Raw genomic sequence first — 22,853 nt, 5'->3', positions numbered from 1 at the left:
CTATCTAGCCATAACCCTATTACTCAGACAAAAAATAATCAACACCCTCTCAACCAATCACAATCAAGTATTCATATATGAAATAAATACATGCATAAATATATAACATATTATGCACAAAAGAAATACGATAATATTCAAATTCTTGATTGGTCTGTTGTCTTTTCTCTCTATTGTAATAAATACACTGACCCAATCCAGTGACATTCCAACGCCATTGTTGAGAGCTCACCAGTGGGTGTGAAAAGGGACTTGTGTGTGCAATCTGTTCAAGCGTCTACACGTGATAGTAGTCTTGTCAGGAACACTCTCACACTGTTTTGCCATTCAAAGCCAAATGAGTCACCTACTTGGATCTAATAAATGCATTGTCCCCTAAAGATAAGTCAGAAGCTTGTGGTGTATTCCCTTTGAATGGAAAGCGAATGCTTTCATTTATCACGCTGACTGCTTTTGCTCTATGAATAATTAGTTAATTTACAGTTTGCATGAGTATACTCTAGATACTGAAAAGGAACACAGCCCCCAGAAAGGTCTTATTGAAAATTCCCCATAGTTATCAAAGGTCCCGCTTGCCACCAGCACAGCCAGAGCTGATCAATAATGCAGGGTTAGTGATTGCCTGGCATGTACTGGGCCACGTCCCAGGCGTTCAGCATGTCATTTGATTTAGCATAGAGCCCTGCCATTCTCATTGGTCACTGCAGTGTTGTGTTCCCATTCACCAGTGGAAAGTCTCTGAAAGATGCCCGATAGAGCCATCATGATACAGTATGTGTATGCAGTAGGATAATGTTTAGGCTTATATGTATAGATGCAAGATGACATACAGTATACAGTATCTTGCTGATTACATATGGTGGTTCCACAGTGATGTCCTCATATGTTGCCTGCTGAATCTTATCATCCCTAAGTTGATCACCACTGGCCTGTTTTGTGTGTTTTTTCAGCATAGTTGTCCCCCACGATTAAATCTGAGAGGGGACTGTGGATTTGTCTCTGTCTGTTCGTATGTCACACACGACATCCCAGACACCACTTCCCAGTGGTGCCTGGGATGTCGTGTGTTTTGACGAAACTTGGGTGAATGATGCTTCTTGTCGTAGTCTGCATTTACACAATTAAATACCCCTTGATTGGCCCAAGAGAGGTAATTGTTCACACAAGGAGACACACTACTTTATATCAATTCATGTGATATTGATGTTCATCAATATGTTTACTGTAGATTAGTTTTTTCAACAGTCATCAAAAGTGAGGCAGTTGTTCACCCAAAATACAAATTAACATGATTTATTGTGGTCGATTTTCCAAAACAGTTTGGGGATATTTACTTAATTTGCTGAGATACTTGATAGCCATATTTTGTTGAGTCACCTTTGCCATAGGGCCTCATTCATTTGGAATGTATTTAAAACACACTATTGTAAGGTCTGTAAAACAGACGTCAGGAATAGAAAAGTTAGCAGCAGAGAGTTGAGAGGATGTGTAAGGATCTGGCTGACTCTACCTGTTTTGGGGCCTCATTTATAAAAAAAGTACTTTCACGTAAGCACATTTTTCTAAACGGACTTAAGCATTATTTATAAAACGGGCTGAGATGGTTTAAAGTTGCGTACGTGCTTCCTTCTATAAATACCAACGCAGGTAAAATGAACGCAGGTGAATGAGGTTTGTATTAACGCCTGTGATAGCGGCTCAATTATAGCGGCTCAATTAAGACAAGTGCTATAATATAGGGTAGGCGTTCGTCTGGATGTGGGAGAGGGCAGAGAAGGGTGGCTTCTCGGTAAGTTGCATTTGTAACGTTTGATCATGACAACTAACCAGGCACAGGCTTATACTCAGTACTCAAGTTGTAAAAGAAAATCAGGGGAGGTGGTGGATTGTATCATATGAGGACAATTTTAGCATCCCCTCAGCGTCAGTGACTTCAGTGTCAGTAACTTGGTAAAAATGTAATTGCATGTGTGCGTGCCCCCTCGCACCTTGAAATAACAGTAATACCACGTTCATTGATAAAATGACATAAAGTATGGAAAGAGTGGGGCGATTTTGACTGTTTTTATTTCTGGGGGGATGCCATCCCCCTTCAACTCGAGTGCTGCTTATACTGTAATAATATAATGGTCTTATTCTTATCAGGTGGTCTTATTCTTATATGGCTGCTCACTCCCTTTGCGAACTCCCAGACACCGGAGAAAATCCAGTATAATTTAGCGCGTGGCCGGGCAAGGTCCATTGTGGAACGCACCAGGCATGTTGAAGGGGAGATAGACAGCTCCGGAGGGATATAAAGGAAGACTGAAATACAATCATAAACATCAGTTCCTTTTAAATCTAGAATTAAACTCATTTTCTCGGCTGATAACAACATCGTTAATTTTATTACCAGCCACTTGCATGAATTACAGTAGGCAGTGCGGCTCACATTCCTGTAATAACTCCGCATAACCAGTAGGTAATGTGCGTACGCAAGGTCAATACTCGACGTAGAGCTACGATCGTTTCCACGGTCAAATTGACTCACGTTGAAATTGTATAAATCACTACGTTGACGTGGTTTTCTACGGACGACACGGGTAAGATCAACATTTTATCTGAGTACTTTCTATAAATGAGGCCCTTGGTGTATGTGACAGCAGCTGGTGAAAGGGGAACAAGTCAGCAACTGACCAAATGTTCAGACTTTTATTCAGAAAAATGTAAATAAATGTCAACGTTGTTGAAAATCAATGACTATTTTTTCAGAATAAAGGTCTGAACATTTGGATTGGTTTCCGACTTTTACCTCCTTTCATCAGCTGCCGTCACACGTATGCTTTGGCCAATTAAAGTACTAACAAACATTTCAAGTCAACAGGCCATTTTGGCCCATCTGGGCACTTCATTAACATAATTACATATTATGAGCCTACAATATTTTCCAACCATCTCTCACAAAGCCTAATTTATAGTAATTACGGTATAAGCTTGATTTGGCAGAAGTGAGCAGCACAAGCAACAGATGTCCCAGTTAACGGGATGTAGGCCACTCATACATATACAAGTCTGCACGTGGGCTATCACCGACAGGTCAGCCACAGTTAGCTTTCGCACTGCTGCGTTCGACGTGACAGAATGCCAATAACTTTGGCAGTGACTCATTTGATTTGCTGCCCCTCTGATGCCTGATACCGACTTTAGAGGCACTCACACGTCGTTTAATCGTTTGTCAAATCAACTGCTTTGAAAGCAAAGTGTGCTAAAATAGGATTGAGGAGAGAACTATGAAATAGGCTTTTTGTTTGTGTACTTTTTTTTTAGAGAATCGTTTTTCTGTCAGTTACCCTGGACTTGATGTAGTGCAGATTTACATGGTAAAGATGGTATTGTAATCCTACTAACTACTAGATCTTTGGATGCATGTGCTTGTGAGTGCCATAGGTAAAGGTAGACTCAATGGTATGACATCATCATACACAGCTGGGCACACACACACACGCACGCACGCACGCACGCACGCACGCACGCACACACACACACACACACACACACGCGCGCACACACACACACACACACACACACACACACACACACACACACACACACACACACACACATCATCATACCTTCACCCTAACCCCAACCAATTATAATCATACAATAACCTTCACCCTAACCCTAACCGATTATAATCATACAGTAACCCTAACCCTAACCCCAACCAATTATAATCATACAGTGACCTTTAACCTTTCCTTCAGTCATGGCCACTTGGAAGATAACACGTGCCAATAATGGAAGCCTTGGCAGATACTGTATGAATTCTGTTGTTGTTGTTGGTATCTGCAAGCCAGAAGTTGTTCTGTTATGCCCGATAATGTCTTTACTTATCTAGCTTTAATAGGATTTCAAATCTCTCTGTCAAACACAATTAGAAGGAGTTGGTTCTTCAAAAGATACATGACAAATGAACAGTAGTCTATGACAACTTGGGAAGTTAATTCATAGTTTTTGTTTTTGCATTTTCCCTTTGATTTTCAGATCAATGAATGGTTTAGTAACTTAAATGTCACTGACATGACTGACATGTCATGGGGATGTCTCTTGATTGAGCGATAGTATCATGTCGTTATTAATCAGTTAGTGTTGCTTCCTCAAAAGAAAACACTCCTTCTGGCTTTATTTGATAATGACTTGGAAGCCCTCTTGATGAGTTTGACTTTGTAGTCTGTGGTTATACAATGTAGAAGCAAAGCTCCAGGAGCTATTAATGCAATTAATAAGGAGATTTGTAGATGCTACAGGAGGTCTTGAACGTGATTATGCTTTCCAAAATCAAAGGTTGTCAGATGTTTTCAGATCTCAAGAGTAGTTTTTTATAAGTCCAGGTCCCATGTCTTTTGTTATTAATCAATCAATCAATCAAATGTAATTGTATAGCACTTTTTACATAGAAAATGTAAAAATGCAATTTAAGGACCTGGATAATAGTAGACCCTCGGACAGATGAGCAGAAAGAGAACAACACAAGATTAGAGGCTGTTGAAAACTGAAAGAGAACAGTAGGAGAGAATCAACATAAAGCAGATGAGGCTCCCAGCACAATGAAGGGACATCTGAAGGACAAGGCCAGGGTCCGTAATCGTATTTGCGATGATCGATAGCACTGAATCATATGGACCTACAGTAGATGCAGTGCGAATCCCAAAGATAGCTTCGCTCACGTGTAAAAATAAATAAATACAAATCTGGAAACTTTTAGATTTGTTACAGCCTGATGGCATGAAATATGGAATTTTTATGTTAGACTATATCAAGGTTTGAAAATGTCTGGAAAATTCTGTTGTCATTTGCGTGTATGTGTTACGGTACATGTGGGAATACGGTACATGTGTGGGAAAACTAAGGTTAGGGTTAGGTGCTAGGGTGCTACGGTTAGGGTTAGGGGTAGGGTTAGGGTTAGACATGCCAGTATATACCAAGTCGACGTAGCACCTAACCCTAACCCTAGTTTTCCCACATGTAGGCCTACCCATAACAAACAAAAAAAGGTGTTGTAAAAAAAATAAAAAGTACGGCTTTGAAGCTTTGAGTCATAATGCTCTTGATATCGTCATAGAGGTCATCCCAATGTTACACAACCGATTTCCAAATCATGTGTTTAGGTCACACTTTATTAAGGGTGGCACAGTAAGTCCACATTCTGCTGAGATGTAAAAGTAGGCCTACTGTATGCTATGTCACATAATATGCCAGTGTCTCCCATCACCATATGTTGTGGTACTCTCCACACAGTATGACAGTGAGTTGTAGAGGTCCTGTCAATGTTTACGCAGTTTCTTTGTTTACTAGCCAACTACCGGCCATGCACCCACTCCCTTCTTACTGTGAAATTGAAACACTTTTACCGGTGAGGGGAGTCCATCTAGGTAGTAGGCCTATTGGTCGGATTTTACTTTTACAGCACTCAAAACCAGTCTGTGATTTTATTTGAACATGGGGAAAAATGGCTACTGTGTGTAAAATACTGCAGTGCGGGTTTGATTAAATGGAGCCCGTCGACCTAGTTTGCAGGCCATAAACCCCCCTCTGTGCCTGCCTGGCTGTCTGGTAGCTACAGTACAGTCTCCCAGAAGCATCAGGTGGTCAGCGTCAGCATATAGCTCATACACTCCTTAACAAGACCAGCCGCACGTCCACACAAAGCACCGCTAGTCCCTACTTTTTTTTGGTGTGCCCCCCCCCCCCCCAACGTGGAAATAATTTCCTGGGCAAAGCAAGGTGAAGTGCCTGGTACAGCATCTTTTCTCTTTTTTGCTGTTTGTGATTAGGTCGTGGCTGCCGCCGTTCATTTAACTCAGTCGGGGGGTGGGGGGGACTCTCAGTCATCAAAGCCAATTTGATTAGCCCAAATTCTTATGTGCCAGAGGGCTGAGCAAGCCCTTTGTACGACACAGATTGCAAAGTGCCAAATCAAATGCAGTTCACAGCACCTTGTTATGTCAAGCTGACACAATAAGAAAATAATATTAATTTAAGGCTGGTGTGAAATGTTGTCAAACAGAAGGTGCATTTACGTAGGTTATCACATTATGCATTCAAACAATAGTCCTATGTTGTTTAAAGCCCCTTGCTACCAAGCAAGAAAGAAGGAAGACTTGTCGTTTGTTTTGTGCAATATCAGTTTGAAAGAGTAAAGAATCTGTACAATGACTCATTTAACGGTAATAGCAAACAATGTGATGTCTATGTGGTAATTTAGAGAGGTGTATGCAGTTACAATCATGGTAATGTATTGCATTCTAATTTGATTGCATTCTAATTTGATTGCATCAATCAAATTATTTTTAAATTGAGTTTTCCTGCCCTGCAGTGCACACTCCTGACTCCTAAATGCAGTACTTGAGCAGAGCATGTAGGGAGAAAGCTTGTCTTCAGAATCATGCAGTCATAGTGTGGAAAAAACATATGATATTGACTAGAGAGGAACACACTCACACACACACACACACACACACACACACACACACACACACACACACACACACACTCACACTCACACACGCACACGCACACGCACACGCACACACACACACACACACACACACACACACACACACACACACACACACACACAGTAACAGCTTATTTTTCATGAATGAATGTCTTTTTTTGGCACTCGCCTAAAATCATTACATTACATTCCAGCATGTTTATTTAGCACTTTGACCATACATGTGCTCTCAAGGGAAATGGGTTTGGGTGGGGGGGGGATGGAGGTAGAGGAAGAGGAGATTAAAATCAGCATACTGGCACAGTAGATTTCCACTGGAGATGAATGTGAAGGTGCCTGTCGCCTACCCCATGTCATTTTTAGCCGTGGCGGCGGTGATAAACCACCCCCACCAGCACTACCGTGCCACGTGTGGGCTATACCTTCGCCACTGCCGCACGGATGTGCCCCAAGGGAGTGAGCTTGCAGAGCCGCAGCGGGCCGGGCTAGGCCTGGCCGTCCGCCCTCGGGACACACTGGGAGTCTTAAGGAGTCTTGAGGGGAAGCCCTGTGCGTTTGAAGTAAGGGACCTCAGAGAGCCTGTTTACTCTTGGGGGAGCCGGGGCGCTGCACAAGAATGCCTGTGTCATGACGAGAGCGGAGGAGAGGAGGAATGCGCTCCACAATCCCCACACTGTAGGGCCCGGGGCACGGCTGAGGTGGTGGCCATTTCTCCCTATTTATTTTAGCTGTCCGCACAGTCAATCAGTGCCAGTGTCTGTAGGCGTTAGCGTCACTGGAACATGAAAAATGTGAAGGGAGTAGCTTTTGACATGGCCCAGGAGGGTCAGTTCCACTCAATAAGATGTTAAATTAGGACGGTTGGGTGATTTCACAGCAGAGTTCATTATCTTCATCAACATTTCACAGCAGAGTTCATTATCTTCATCAACATTTCACAGCAGACTTCATTATCGTCCTCAACATTTCACAGCAGAGTTCACTATCTTCATGAACATTTTGTGGTGAACATGCAGTGTCAGCTCTGTGTTATCTTGAACTCAGGGAGATATCTCTTTTACTTTTTTTGACTAATTTGATCTATTCCCTCATGATGACAAACCCAGCTACGACATTGCTACCAAAGTAAGCACTTTTAAAAGTTAGTTGGCTGCTAGCTAATTGTCTCACCCTTGTCCCATTGCTTTTTTCACAGAACCAGAACTGGACATCCCTGGAGTTCTGGAAAATGTGGCAAAGCAGGTCAACCAGACGGTCCGGAAGCGCCGCCACGCCGGGGATGACGACTACAACATAGAAGTGCTCTTGGGAGTGGACGACTCTGTGGTGCGCTTCCACGGCAAGGAGCATGTGCAGAACTACCTGCTAACCCTCATGAACATAGTAAGTCTGTCCTCAATCTCTTTCTATGCCCACGGTTAATCCTCAACATGTCTTCTGTTTGTAAACAGTCTACCAAACTGCCATCACATCTTTTTTTTTTTTTTTTTTTTTATCACAGAATTCAGCTCAGCGACACATTTACATTTGCCAGTACCACATATTGGTTTTCAAATGTGATACTTACGAACAGAGTCGTCTGTTTAGAGCAAAGGATGTCAGAAGGCATTTTCCCCAAGCCTTTTTTGGCTTTATGTGTACACTTGCATCGACAAACTCGCATGCTCACACTATAGCCCTTTACTGGGAATTTCAATTGTCTTTGTGTACACTGTTTTTCACAGCATCAAGTCTGTTTGAATAATCAAAGTCTACTGACTGCTGGAAGACACCAAGGGAGTGGGGAAGGAGGGAAAGGGGAGAGTGTGGACAGTAAATGGGGGGTAAATGGGGGGTAGTGGATAGCAGTCCTTCAGTCCTTCAGTAGGCCTTCAGTGATATCCTACACAGTCCTACCTGAATTATTTCACCTCTTAATACCATCATTATGACACGCCATGGCTCTAGAAACTATACATTTAGACAGAAACGCAGTATAACCGGGCGTTGCAATTTTTATTATAGCGGCACCTTGTCTGGGTGTGTTAAATTCATTGCGTGAAAACGAAAGCGTCAGTTATTTCCTGAACTTTGCTTATCGGTCTGTCGATCTCGATAGGTGAACCGTATCGAGTCCATTCAAGGCTGGTTATCTTCCTCATGTTCATACGGTCACGGGGGTGTGTTTTCGACGATAGCACCCCGGGAAGGGATTAAAAGATTGCATTGAAGACCCACTTACTCACACAGCTGAGCCAGTGCGCACACCACACACATATCTACGGACCCCAGGATCGCTCCGTATATCTACATCTCTTGCAGAAAAATGCTAAAATGCTTTGTACTCACCAAAACAACTGATTATTTGAACACAAAATCCATCCTCCTTTCTTTCCTCAAGAAGACTTCTGTTGTACAGTTTATCAGTTCCACCAATAAGTCCTTTTCTACATGGATAGCCTCGCTAACGTCGGGGTTGGCCGTTCTCTTCTGATTATGTCTAGCTTTTCTTGGAAGGTTCTTCTTGAAAATTGCATTGTTACAATATCTGCCACCAAATCTACCTCTTCTCCTCCTGTAGAACAACAGCTGACATCTACACAAATTAGCTCGATCCAGTTCAGTTTGCTAGCTCTGCCTCTCAATAGTGCGTATCCAATCTAAAGACGTGCAGGTGCTGATCAGGTGCTGATCAGGCCAGCAGAGAAGGCCAAATAATCCAAAATTCATCTACTGTATATTTTCATATTTCCACTGGCAAAGTGTGTTTCCATCAACATGTCTATGTTAGTGAGTGAGTAATGGTCTCACTTCCTCTGAAAGCAACCATTGCATAACTGTTCTTGTACCAAAACATGTTGTATTAATGTATTTCTATTACGTTTCTTGCTCAGTTGAGAGAAAAATTGCTTTCCGGGAAAAATCTGCCGAGTTATTCATTACTTCCAGTAGATGTCCCTGCTGGACTTAGCTAGTGGAGTGCATCAGATGCCTGCTCCTGTCAAAATATGCATGATGACGATTATCATTCACACAACAGCTGCCTCCAACCATCCACCACACACACACACACACACACACACACACACACACACACACACACACACATACACACACACACACACACACACACACACACACACACACACACACACACACACACAGTGTCCTGCTTAGGTTATGGGACAGTGAAGCATTTGGCTCTATATCCTTTTAGAGCCAAAAGAAGAACAAATGCTTCCCTTTCCCATTACTTCCACAGGGCACTGTATGATCATGATGATAATATATGCCATTAAGAAGGCACTTTTATCCAAAGCCATCCCACTATTACTACGGTACTACCACCATTACATTCAATACTGTCGTATGAGCATATAATAGAATAGATAATACCTCTCTCTAGGTCGTCCTTGGTCGAGCCCTCCATCGGCGCCTCCAGTCCTTGATCCTCCATACATCCGGCTAGCTCGCCGGTACTTTCCGCTCCTGCATCTTTCTTGAGTATGTCCACGTATGTTAGTGTGGGACGCCCTCGTGATCGATACCCATGTGTTGGCTCCCACAGCACCAGTTTGCTGGCTGGCAGCTCCTGGTGTCTCTGGCAGTGACCTGCCAGCCTCATTCTCCTGACTGCTATTTTCTCACTTACCCTTGGTGACCCCAATACAGATGCTTGTTGGTAACATGCTCGCTCTTGTCGATGTTAAGTACTGCATGCAGCATTCTGGTGTAGCATCCATCTAGGGACTTCTGCAGGGTAGGCTTCAGTGTCCAGCATTCACAGCCATATAGGAGAACGAACTCTACCGTTGCATAGAAGAAGCTGAGTTTGATTTGTCGGGGGGGGGTTGGAGTGCCACACACTGGCCGCCGTTCAGGGCCATCCATGCAAGGACCTTCCTCACCTTAAGGACCCCAGAACTCCTCTATATGTCTAATTAGCAGAACTTCAACTTCCCCAGAACTTGCATAAGATAGCATAGCATTTTTTATTATTATTATTATCTCTCCCTAAAAACCCTGCCAAGGACGCCAATTTTGTAGTGTAGAATGGACTTTTTCATTAAGTGTCTCTCGGGCTGACCTCCTTCAGCTGACTATGCACTGTTACGGCATGTGCTCATATGCCAGTGAACAGTGTATTGATGCCCCTGGTGTCTGTCTCTCGCTCTCTCTCACACACACACACACACACACACACACACACACACACACACACACACACACACACACACACACACACACAGACACACACACACAGACACACACACAATGCCAGCAGCAGGAGTTACTCTTTTCTCTCCTTCTGGCTTTTGACTTGAAATACACAAGTGCTGCCTTTCTCAAAGTTTGCAATGTGCTACCGGTGCTTTATGGAGTCATTCTGCACTTTCTTTAAAAACCACAAGTAATCTCACAGTTGATTATGTAAAACGTTGTGAAATATGGACATTTTACAAGCTCTTAGTCCCTATTTTCTGTTATAGTGTTGAACGCCATGCAGTTAGCACAGATCAGCAAGTTCCATCCATTCAGCCATATTACAAAGTATGTAATTAGATTATTTGAATAGAGCCATGGGGAATTTAATATATAACATGATAATATTTATATTGGGCTTTTTTTTTTTTTGTCTGTGTCAGCAATTCATTAATTTGGAGGCATTTGCTTGTACCGTACTATTTTTTTGTACATTTCTATACACTTCAGAATACATTCTGCTGCTGCTGCTGTCAGCACTAACATGATCAATTAAGAGTTCTAGAGGCAGCTATACATACTAAAACCATAACACCCCGTCCAACGTGTTTCACAGATAAAGTGGTATGCTGTACAGTAAATCTATGGCAGATCCATTTTTTTTCAACTTTCCACTTTGAATCACTCTATTTTGTAAAAATGTTTTACCTTTATTTACAAATTCTCATTTACAGTGATGATCTGGTCAAGAGGCCCCGGCAAGAATAACAAAAAACAAACATATAAACAGAAATACACCAGTTCAACATAAAACAATTCATACAATACATGAGAACGGCAAAGGCAGTGAAGATAAAATACATGAAAACAAAGTCAACTAACCTATGTGTGAAAAGAGAGGGGGGGGGAGTGTCTGTGTATGCACATGTGTGTGTGTTTTTTTTGTATTATCCTTTTTGAGTATAACTAGTGATTTACACCTTGCAGAGAAGCCTCTGTAGTTGGTGGATGGTAGTGTCTGACACATTCACACCTACCTCCTGGAGACTGTTCCTAATCCAAATAAAAGTTGAGAAACTCTACTTTAATCTCATAATACGTGTTTCATTGAAATTTAACTTTCTCATTGCGTACGCACAGCACTGTATATCACAAGCACTGCTTATGATAGTCTCCTTTTGTTAATGTCAGGGAGAGAGAGAGAGAGAGAGAGAGAGAGAGAGAGAGAGAGAGAGAGAGAGAGAGAGAGAGAGAGAGACAGCATATGGTCTGATTTTACCATGCCTGGAAGGATGGACATGCTGAACTTGCAGGCTAACCGCAGTATTCATAACAGAACGGAGCTGAACCTAAATAGAGCGCAGATCCACTGTGTATGTCTCTAGTCTCTCTCTTCCTCTCCGGCTCTGTGGTGGAAGTACCCATCTGTGTGGGCTCACAGTGAGACAGATGCCGTGTAGACGGCAGGAGTCCGGTGGGTGCCGGAGCCACTCGCTCACAAGTAATTCAGTAACGATGCAACGGTTGGGGTTTGGTTCATGATTCCTCGTTCTTCTGCTCAGTGTGCATGTCCTGAATTCAACAGGCCAGTGTGTTCTCGGGACCATTAAGCATGAGATTCACTCTTGCCTCCATTGTTTTGCATTCTACCTTCAGTTCCCAGGTGTAGGAGACATTTGCGCACTGAGGCAGAGGAAGCCTGCAGAGAAACATTAATGATGGTATTCTAGTGAGCCCTCCCTGATTATCACAGTCTAAATCATCATAAACTTAAATGATCATGCATCATAAACAATCAGTTGATCTGTTCACCGGTTTGGATACAAGTTAATTCTGTCAATTCTGCCATAACAAGATTCTAGATATGACATCATCATATACAGACGTCAACAGTGTCCAAAGTCAAATTAGTCAAGACTGCCCTCATTGGATCATAATTCTTTTTTAGACCGAATCAGAAATTGCGGTTTCTTCATGATTTCTTGTTAATTGCCTCATTCCCATGAATTATCACTCCTGTTTCAGCGCTAGCAATGTAACAAGCTGGATAAGACTTTGTGTGCGCTGTCCACTTACATATGTGAGAATTCAGAGAGTGTTGCCAAAATGGTTGACATGCTCCCTTTGAAAGATAATTCAGTATGCAGTACGCTTTCTACATTTTAACCAAAAACGCAAAGGTGTGAGCATGGCTCTTGGATTAAAGAATTAACCCCTAGGCATGGTAAGCTGACTCATCAAAGAGACCAGGTTCAAAGCAATGGAACAAACCAGCGTTACTGTATTAGAGCACACCTCTTTCTATTGGTCCATTAAGATCACAGAATTGTCTTGATTAATGGAAAGGAGTACTACTAAACTAGGTAGACTCCCTTCACAGGGCAACGCTGCTTCCAGTTTTCATAGTAAGAAGTGCAGGTGCATGTGCAGAAGTTTGTTTACAAAGACGCTGTGCAAACATTGCTTAAATGAAATTAGTGTTGTTCCGATACCATTTTTTTATCCCGATACCGATACCGATACCTGACCGTGCAGTACTTGCCGATACCGAGTACCGATCCGATACCACGGCGTTTGAAAAAACAAAACAAAAAAACATGTTTTTTGAGCCGCATACTCACCTCGATGTAAAATTATTGCTAACACTTAGTCTGGCACTGCTCAAAACCTTTGTAAAACTCGTAAAGTTTTTGTAAAACTTAAGTAAAAAAAAAAAAAAAAAAAAAATAAGTTTTTGTAAAGTACTCGCCGATACCGATACCAGCATTTTTGTGCGTATCGGTGGCCATGCCGATACTAGTATCGGTATCGGAACAACACTAAATGAAATAAGATGGTACTTTATTGATCTTCAATGGGGAAATGTGATTACACCAGCTAATACTCCAACCCTTGACATCTAGTGCCTGAGGGTGGAGACTGGAGTTCCCTTGCTACTCGCTCTCTACTTATCTACTTCAGAACTGTCTAAATGGAATCTAACAATATATATATTTTAAAGATGGCAGATTTCCACTACTCTGTATGAAAAACAATGAACATATAAACAACAGGAATAGACAACATAATATAATTGTTGTGAATATGTTATTGGTAAACTGCCTTTACTGTATGGACATAAAACAGTTGTCATAGCTAGCAGGTTCAGTTGAACTTTGGAGTGGAACCCTCCTACTGTCTGTCCAATATGGGGCAGCATAGAACCAGGGTCCCACTCGGCACTCATCCTAGTGCTTTTAGCCTCAGGTAGAGTAACAGACGGTAGGGTAGCCTGCTTCTGGCCTCAGGTAGAGTAACAGACGGTAGGGTAGCCTGCTTCTGGCCTCAGGTAGAGTAACAGATGGTAGCGTAGCCTGCTTCTGGCCTCAGGTAGAGTAACAGACGGTAGGGTAGCCTGCTTCTGGCCTCAGGTATAGTAACAGACGGTAGGGTAGCCTGCTTCTGGCCTCAGGTAGAGTAACAGACGGTAGGGTAGCCTGCTTCTGGCCTCAGGTAGAGTAACAGATGGTAGCGTAGCCTGCTTCTGGCCTCAGGTAGAGTAACAGACGGTAGCGTAGCCTGCTTCTGGCCTCAGGTAGAGTAACAGACGGTAGCATAGCCTGCTTCTAGCCTCAGGTAGAGTAACAGACGGTAGCGTAGCCTGCTTGTAGCCTGCCTGACTCACCGCGGCTCCCTGCTCTCTCCTAGGAGGGGAAGAAAAACAGCTGGGCCTTAAAAGGGCCTCACTGTTACTCTCCCAACAGTGGACCCTTTTCATAACTCACCCTGTACATCCATACACCACGCACACCGCCACCGCTACCAGTGGCCGTTATGTGAAAATACCTAGTAAAAGTTTTTTTTCTTCTTATTGTTACATGTAGAGCTTGTTTTCTCCAAAAGGTGGTGTGTGGTACTGTTGTATATTTCTGAAAGCATGAGTGGAGGTAATTAAAGAACTCTGATTTGGTGTCTCGTTATCTTCAGTGTGCACAGACGTGAGCAGACGTGAGCATGATTGCTGTGCACTCTCCCATTTCTTGTTCTGTTAGTGCCCCTTGTTTGACACACAAGCATTCAGTGCCTTTGTAGATCTGTGTTCTTTTTGTTTGACGGTTGGTACAGGTATAATTAAATAGTACAGCACCTGCTCTTACCCATGGGATTGGAAAGAAGCAAATCACAAAGTGGTTACATAGTACAATGCTCTCATTCACTGACATTCATCGTCTTGCAGCAAAACGTATAGGATACAGTATGTTCAGTAGCCTACAGTAAGGTTTCTGCATATTGAAACATATTGACGCTTACTTGTATGTGCGACACCTGATTGATGTAGTATTTTGTATGAACATCATTGTTTTGTTATTTGAAATTTCTGAAATAAAAACACGGTCCTACTTATCAATTAGAATGTGTTATATCAAATATATATCAAAAATATATGACATTTTCTCTTCTGTTTTCATATCACACGATTATCTCAAGCTCATCTTAAACCGGTTGCTATCCTGAAGGTCTGAAATAACTCACACACACCACAGGGTCATCTTTGCTTTTCCTTAACTCCATATTCCATAATGGCTTCGTCAAGCTCTATTCCAAATGCCAGTTCTTATGTTTAAGACGAGATGATAGCGCGGCAATTAAGTCTTCATTCCAAAGCTTAGAATCAATACTGCATATTGACAGCTCTCTTATGGCTGCACAAATGATGTGACGAAACTCTTGTGACTTACCAGAAACATCTCTCAAGCCAATTGTCCCATTCCTTTTGGTTACCATAAAACTGGCCATCCAACCAAGCTAAATCATATCTATCTTCTTCAAAAACGTTCAGGAATGATCTATACTCAGCATCCTCCAAGTAAACTTTCTCCACGTAGCACAGTTTGACTTCAAAGAAATTCACCACCAGTTTCCTTCTGTATTCAATAGTTTCTTTAGGAGAATCAAAGAAAATCATCCTTACAATACAATAAATAAGAGTCAACTCTTATTGCCATCCACTCATACATGCTTGTCTCAATTTAGTCTTCACTTCAGAGGAGCCAAATCAACTCCCTTTTCATTTATTTGACCTTTCACCCTCATATAAAGTTTACTATGTAAACGTATCTTTACTTTAATTTCTCATTTGTTTCTCCCGTTCTTTCGTTGTTTGTTTGTTTTGTTTTTTTCTTCATTTTTTTGGTTTGGTTTTTATATTCTCTTTCTATTTCCTTCGTCTTTTTTTTTTTTTCTTCTTCTTCTTCTTCTTCTCCTTCTTCTTCTTCTTTTTAAAATTATTATTTCTCTTTTATAGCACGTCTTTATTGATCTCCTTATTTTGTTCTGTCATTTTTATATTTTTCTTTTATTTATTTTACATTAACTGTAATCACATTCTCTGACCAAGGGAGACGCTCCATAAGCCCCTCTGGGTTTCTTGTCTTCCTTGCTCCTACTCTCTATGATGTATTATGGTTATTGTGTGTATGAATTATCTTTTTACTGTGTGCTAAATAAAAGATTTTTTTTTGATTGAGACATAGTTGCCTATATACAATAACAGGCATTAAAGGCTTAATGAGGTAAGTAAGTATGAACAGAGTACTAAACGTACTATGACTGGTAGACTATGTAGAGCATTAGAGGCTTCATACTCCATTCTCTGCAGTCCTTCTCATGCCTCTAATGTTTCTTTCAGGTGAATGAGATCTACCATGATGATTCACTAGGTGTCCATATCAACGTGGTCTTGGTGAGGATGATAATGCTCGGCTACGCAAAGGTGAGATAAGACCATCAAAGACAGGGATGTTTAAGCAGCAGCTTATGATGTTGCGATAGTTTCATAACGACTGTATAAACATTATACATGAGTCCAGAGCCTCATAGATTAGCATTACAGTATGACAGTTTACGATAAAGTAGGCTGGGTTATGTGTATTCACAAAATATCCCAGCTAATTATGCTTCATTCCTCATACAGTGAAGGTTCATAATGCTATATGAATGTATTATAAAGGAGATGTATTAACAAGGATCTTACGCTTTATTTAGTGACAGTTGATTGTACTATGCAAAGTATTAAGCAGATGTATGAGTGGTTGAGGGTGTTCTTTGTGTAACCATGTCAACCACATACAACTATGCTAACTGCCCAGAGGATAATATGTGAAAGGATCTGGTGTTTTGGTCCCCAAAGTCGGCACGGTCATTTTTCAGTTAATTATTATGAAAGTGCAGACTGTAAGCTTTCAAATGATCTGTCATACATTTTCGTAATGTGAAAAAAACCTGATTATTATTATTTATTTATTTAAACAACCTTTTTGGTCATTTGCGCGACTTGACGATTTCCGACTTGCTACCTCTTTCACCAGACCGTGTGACATATTTATTACGCATGCGTATTATTTATTTGTCTTCCCCCCCGGTCTCACTCACATGTCGTGTGCACAGTAAATAGAATTCAAGGCATCCAAGAGTAGCAATGCATGTAATCTCATTTAGACTAGTTGAGTGTGCAGTCTCCTGTGTGGCAGTGTAGACATTCTGTTTAGTTCACTTTCAGTTCTTGCCACATATTAATGAGTGTATAAGCAAACCCTAATGGGGTTTATGTGCTCTGCGCTAATGTTGTTTTCACTCGCCAGTCCATCAGTCTAATTGAGCGAGGCAATCCATCGCGGAGCTTGGAGAACGTATGCCGCTGGGCGTTTGTGCAGCAGAAAGCCGACCCGGAACACTCTGAGCACCACGACCACGCCATCTTCCTCACCCGCCAGGACTTCGGCCCCACCGGCATGCAGGGTAAGCATGGACTTAAAGCAGCACTCAGTAACCTCTGTTTTTCTGTCTACGGTGACCATGACTTAAGCATGAAGTCAAATCAGGCTTGAATCAGGCCAGTCCAGAGAGGTAAAAACATGTCTTGATTGAGGGGGTAATGTGGTCCAGTCAGGATGCCTGGGGGCATCTCAACAGTCACCAGTGGTGTTCCTCCCCTTTCCCTTATCTGTGGAGATCCCACAGTTGGGATGTGAGGACAGAGCAAATTCAGATTGAAATCCCCATAGTTCCCCTCCAATCAAAACACGTTGTTTGTGTTATCAGTGTTCCTCTAAATTGTCCTGATTCACAAACAGGCACAATACTTTTCTGTGGTGTTAGTCGTGCTCAAGGGAATATGCAGTAGTTTGAAAACCCTTTATTTGTCTGCTATTTGATGAAAAGCTAGAAAAGAACCCATCTGTGTTATTATGTGTTATATAAGCTTTTTGAGGTTGGAAATGTCATTTGAGTAGTCTGTTAAAGGTGCATGGACAGAACAAAAGGAACACAATTGTCTAGGTCTGCAGAAGGCATCCCAACATTTCTCAGATAATTGTTTAGAATTGTGCACAACATTGAAAAGCTCTTCCGTTGGTGCAAGATGAGGACAGATTCTGAATAACATGTTTTCTTGTGATTCCCAATAAGCTGTTTTGATTAAATGCCAGTGATTGTACATAATGTATGTAATCTCTCTCTCTCTCTCTCTCTCTCTCTCTCTCTCTCTCTCTCTCTCTCTCTCTCTCTCTCTGTCACACACACACACACACACACACACACACACATGCACACACATGCACACACACACACACACACACACACACACACACACACACACACTTCCTCTACATTTATGATTCCTGTCTTGTGTGTCAGGAACTCAACAAAAACAATTCCCTTAACAACCGTATTAGGTTTGTGAGCTCCCTTTTGATGCTATTGTGATTACCAGGGATGATATGCTTCGTGGCCTCTTACGGTACTTGCACAATCAAAGCCCTAAATGTTCTGACTGAATGATTTCGCCATCACAATTTTGTTGCTGGACCCTAAATTATTGTTCCATTTTCCCCGGTACATTGACCTAACCATGGCAAAGTGACATTAAGTTGTCCTACGGTGGCATGACTTGTCCTTTTTTTCAGAACGTAAACAAACATGTACCCTCAGAGAGTGTGGAACATTAACGATGAAAGGAAAGGTAAAATAAAGATTGAGAGGAGGATAAAATCTAAGTTAAAGGAGCAAATCTGCAAAGACACTAATACCACTACGGGAAAGCACAACCCGCTGTCAGAGGGGAGAGCTAGTGGGGAATGGCAGATACCGCTAGAAAAGGATGAGTAATCCTATTCAACATCTCTCTCTCTCACCATCTCTCTCACTCTGTCTTAATTTCTCTCTCTTGTTTTCTTTCTCACTCCATATTCCTCTGTTTCCCCTCTCTTCACAGGATACGCCCCTGTGACAGGCATGTGCCATCCAGTGCGGAGCTGCACCCTCAACCACGAAGACGGCTTCTCCTCCGCCTTCGTCGTGGCCCACGAGACGGGACATGTGTAGGTTCTTACACAGATGTGTTTGCGCTTGTCTATTCTTGTGGGTGTCGGTGTGAATGAAAACATCTAGACCAAGAGAGTGTTTATGTGTCGATACAACCAAGGTTACATGTGTGGGAATGCATGGCATGGCTTGGCCTTCACCTGCACATACAATGATGCATCGACTTTTACATCATGGAGCAGGAATACTCATTATATATTTGTTGCCTTCCTGGATCGATGAGCCTTGAGGGTAGGTACTCACCACCGGTGACCGGGAGCACCCCACAAGCCTTGCCGTTTCAGAGATGCTCTGACCCAGTCACCTGGCCCTTGTCAAAGTCGCCCAGGTCTTTACTTGTTTCTCCTACATCCAACACATCAACTTCAAGAACTGACTGTTCACTTGCTGCCTAATATATCCCACCCCTTAACAGGTGCCATTGTAATAAGATAATCAATGTTATTCACTTCAACTGACAGTAATCATAATGCCATCGATGTTCATCGATGTATGTCTACAGGGGACTTTTGAATGATTACAATGTTACAATAAATAGCCTCAACAACCTTTCTTTTCCAAGCAAATGCTCTCATCAACAGTGACGTAGCTTCTATTTGACATAATATCCTTTCCCCATTTGCTGATAACAGAAGACAATGATCTCACATAGGCTCAAGGAGGCAGGGAAAGGGTCCAAACCTAGATACTTTAAACCTAAAGGTTCACAAACATAACTCTTCAAACATAGAAATCAGACTGCCTCCTACAAATACTGCCATTCCACTCCCCCCAGAGGAGATAAAAAGGCAGATCACAACAGGCTAGGAAGAAAGTAGATTGGGTTCATCTGGGCAGGTAGGCAGCAGGGAGGAGCTTGGGAGTAACTTGTGGGTCTGTGGCTACTGGGGCTCATCGAGAAATGGTACATTCTATCCTCATGGTAAGTGATAGAAAGAGAGAGAGGTAGAGAGGGAGAGAAAGAGACAAAGACAGACCCATATGATCTGTTACTGTACTCATGGCTGTAGCCATGCCAGCCAGCCAGCCAGGTCATTATCTTCCAAAATATTTATAATATATATATAAACATTTAAAATAAAAAATAAAAAGCTATATAACTGTATAATTGGGAGTTGAAAACATCCAGTCTTTCCAGTGTCTTTCTGTTATGTCAGCAGTTATTCCAACCCTTCATTAGAAATGATCATCAAGCAACATAATGTGATGTAATCAATAAGGTCTAATCAACCTCCCTGATCCCTCCTCCCACAGAACACAAGTCAGACAGACCAGTAACAGAAGAAGAATGGCAAAAAGATTACGGCAGACTATGCTAGATTTATTTGTTTAAAAAAAACTCAAAAAAACCTGAAGAAACCAGAGAAAAATGTGACCATGAGGACAGAGAGGATAACATAGAGCAGGACAGACAGAAGCACAGAGAGGAGGAGCCGAGACAGTAGGCGAACAGACAGAAAAACAGAGGAGAACAGAGAATAATTTTGGTATGAATTCTGCTCGTCCAGAAATGCAGGCTAATTAGGGTTAGGGTTAATAAACAGGCTAGCCATCATAGACGGAGCTCACCGTGTTTAAGCTAGACAGACATTTCCCCTGCTCATTACTGTTCACAAACGTACTGTATGTACTTAGGCCTCAAGAGAGCTTCGGCAGACACCTAGAAACCTCCCGGCAGGGCGCAGGACTTGCATTCCTATTCTGGATCTCACTCATTTCTAAACCCTGCCTACAGCCCTGACTGTACTCATAAAACAACAGCTGGGACCTCTGACAAGAAAAACAGAAGGGAAAGAATCTGTCTTCTACTTCTGTTCTTATACCTGGCTTCAAACCATAGTATTTAAATTAAGAGCTGTTTACAAGGAGAACCAATGAGACCTCATCCTATCAATTCTATTCAGAAGCACATTTGAGAGGTCCAGTAAATATCACAGAGATGTCACAGTAATTTGGCCCATCGAAAGAAGAATTTATAAATTTTTCAAGAAGTCAAGAAAGGAGGGCAGAGTTGATGTCTCCCTCTTCAGTGTCTTGATTTGGCTTACTATCTTATAGGGGCCACAGGCTGACCCTTATCATGGCTTGGGAGAATGCCTTGAGAAGTTCCAGTTTCTTGCGCCTTATTTTTTTCTTTAAGCTTCTTTTCTTATTATTTCTGCTTCTTTCTTTGTCATCTTCAGAACTTTAAGATAGCTTTCTCTAACCTAGCTTAGTCTGGACCAACCTGGAGCCTGTCTCTTAGGAAGCGATATACCCAAAACCACCAACCCTCAACCATTTCCAGCTGGCCAGAGTTGACCTGGTCAGGTCTTAAAGGTATAGGGGTTACAGGGTATTGCCAGCCTGTCCCTCGGGATGTCACACAGGACAAAATATACAGTAGCGTGTATCTTCTGTCCTGTTTTGCCATAAAATGCATGAAGAAACAGAGGCATAAATAAAGCACATAAACATAGAAATACATAGTTCCTAACTGATAAGCCAATCAGTAAAGACCCAATAGAAACAACAGACTACACCTTTAACATCTACCTCAGAGTCTGTATTATATAATATACTATTACTCATATACACCACAGGAACTTTATACAACAGTCTTATCCCATCATAACTCATCATTATAAGGCAGTTTTAACAGGAACTTAAGCCAAAACTGCATAGCTTCAATTAAAGTTTAATGTGTAACTGTCATGTTGATGATAGACCTAGTCCTTTGATCCAAAATGATCTATGAATTTGAGAGTGGTGTCATGGTATCAGCAATATATGATGGGCCTGACGTTTGCATTACACTTTTCTGTCTGGTATACAGAACATAATGAGTGTGCTATTGAGGACACATACAGTATACTGGAGGTCAAATGTATATGTGAAATAATTACAGTAAATGTGCTTTATTTACTTACATACGTGGAACCACTGGAAATCTAAAACCAAGTTCACCTAAAATGATTTTCAAAGTATTTCTCTCCCTCTTTCTTCTTGAATTCACACGCCTAAAAAACCCACATCATTGTATGGCTAATTGAGCAATATTACCTTGAACAGCAACCCTTTTAGCTTTCAAGTGTCTGAGGAAGGAGCACATTATTTAGCCCCAGACTGCCCTCAATTATGGTCTTAGCTCCAACTGAAACCAAACCTCTTCCTTCCATTATGTTGTCAGGGAACACAAGGTGAGGCAGCCATTTAAGTATCTTTTTAGGACAGGACACACTTCTATTGAAGGTAATAGTTGGTCATAGTAGTTTGTAGAGATGGTAATGGTAATGTTAATGTGTAAAATGGCATAGCGATGTGTTGTGTCGGATGACATAAATTACAACAGCTTAATAACAAGCTTCTTGCTATGACTGGTGGATAGATGATTCACTTACTTAGTCAAATGTATTTGTTGTAAGTCGCTTTGGATGAAGGTGTCTGCTAAATGTCAACAATTTAATGTAAATGTCAATAATCAATGAAGCAATGTAGCCATTGAACCCCTAGTTGTTATGCACCAATGACCTCCACCTCTCTCTGACAGACTTGGTATGGAGCACGATGGGCAGGGCAACCGCTGTGGGGACGAGACGGCGATGGGGAGCGTCATGGCGCCCCTGGTGCAGGCTGCCTTCCATCGCTACCACTGGTCCATGTGCAGCGGCCAGGAGCTGAAGCGATACATCAGGTTAGTCCTCTACTTTGGCATTTGCTTTTTGTTAGCTCAAATATGGAATATCCTGTGAGGAAAAGGAAATAATGTTTAAATAAAAGTGTAAGAATCATTCTGTATGTTGTCTTTGCGGACCCCCTTGAAAACGAGATG

The 22,853-nt window shown here is 41.9% G+C and overlaps 1 protein-coding gene across 1 annotated transcript in view; it reads left to right on the top strand.

Annotated features, from left to right (window-relative positions):
* Window positions 1-22,853, top strand: part of adamts3 (ADAM metallopeptidase with thrombospondin type 1 motif, 3) — a gene marked incomplete at both ends in the record, with an annotated part of 107,656 nt that overhangs the window by 33,467 nt on the left and 51,336 nt on the right. Inside the window, 5 exons of the mRNA XM_080531521.1 lie at window positions 7,695-7,882; window positions 16,350-16,433; window positions 17,302-17,458; window positions 18,933-19,038; window positions 22,572-22,715. Coding sequence (XP_080387647.1) covers window positions 7,695-7,882; window positions 16,350-16,433; window positions 17,302-17,458; window positions 18,933-19,038; window positions 22,572-22,715 — 679 coding nt within the window. The remainder of the gene's footprint in view (window positions 1-7,694; window positions 7,883-16,349; window positions 16,434-17,301; window positions 17,459-18,932; window positions 19,039-22,571; window positions 22,716-22,853) is intronic.

This window comes from Nansenia antarctica, assembly GCF_963989245.1.
Source record: "Nansenia antarctica genome assembly, chromosome: 5".
In the NCBI taxonomy this organism is placed as follows: Eukaryota; Metazoa; Chordata; class Actinopteri; order Argentiniformes; family Microstomatidae; genus Nansenia; species Nansenia antarctica.
The sequence above is the reverse complement of the archived record's forward strand: the minus strand, read 5'-3'. Positions and strand labels throughout refer to the sequence as shown.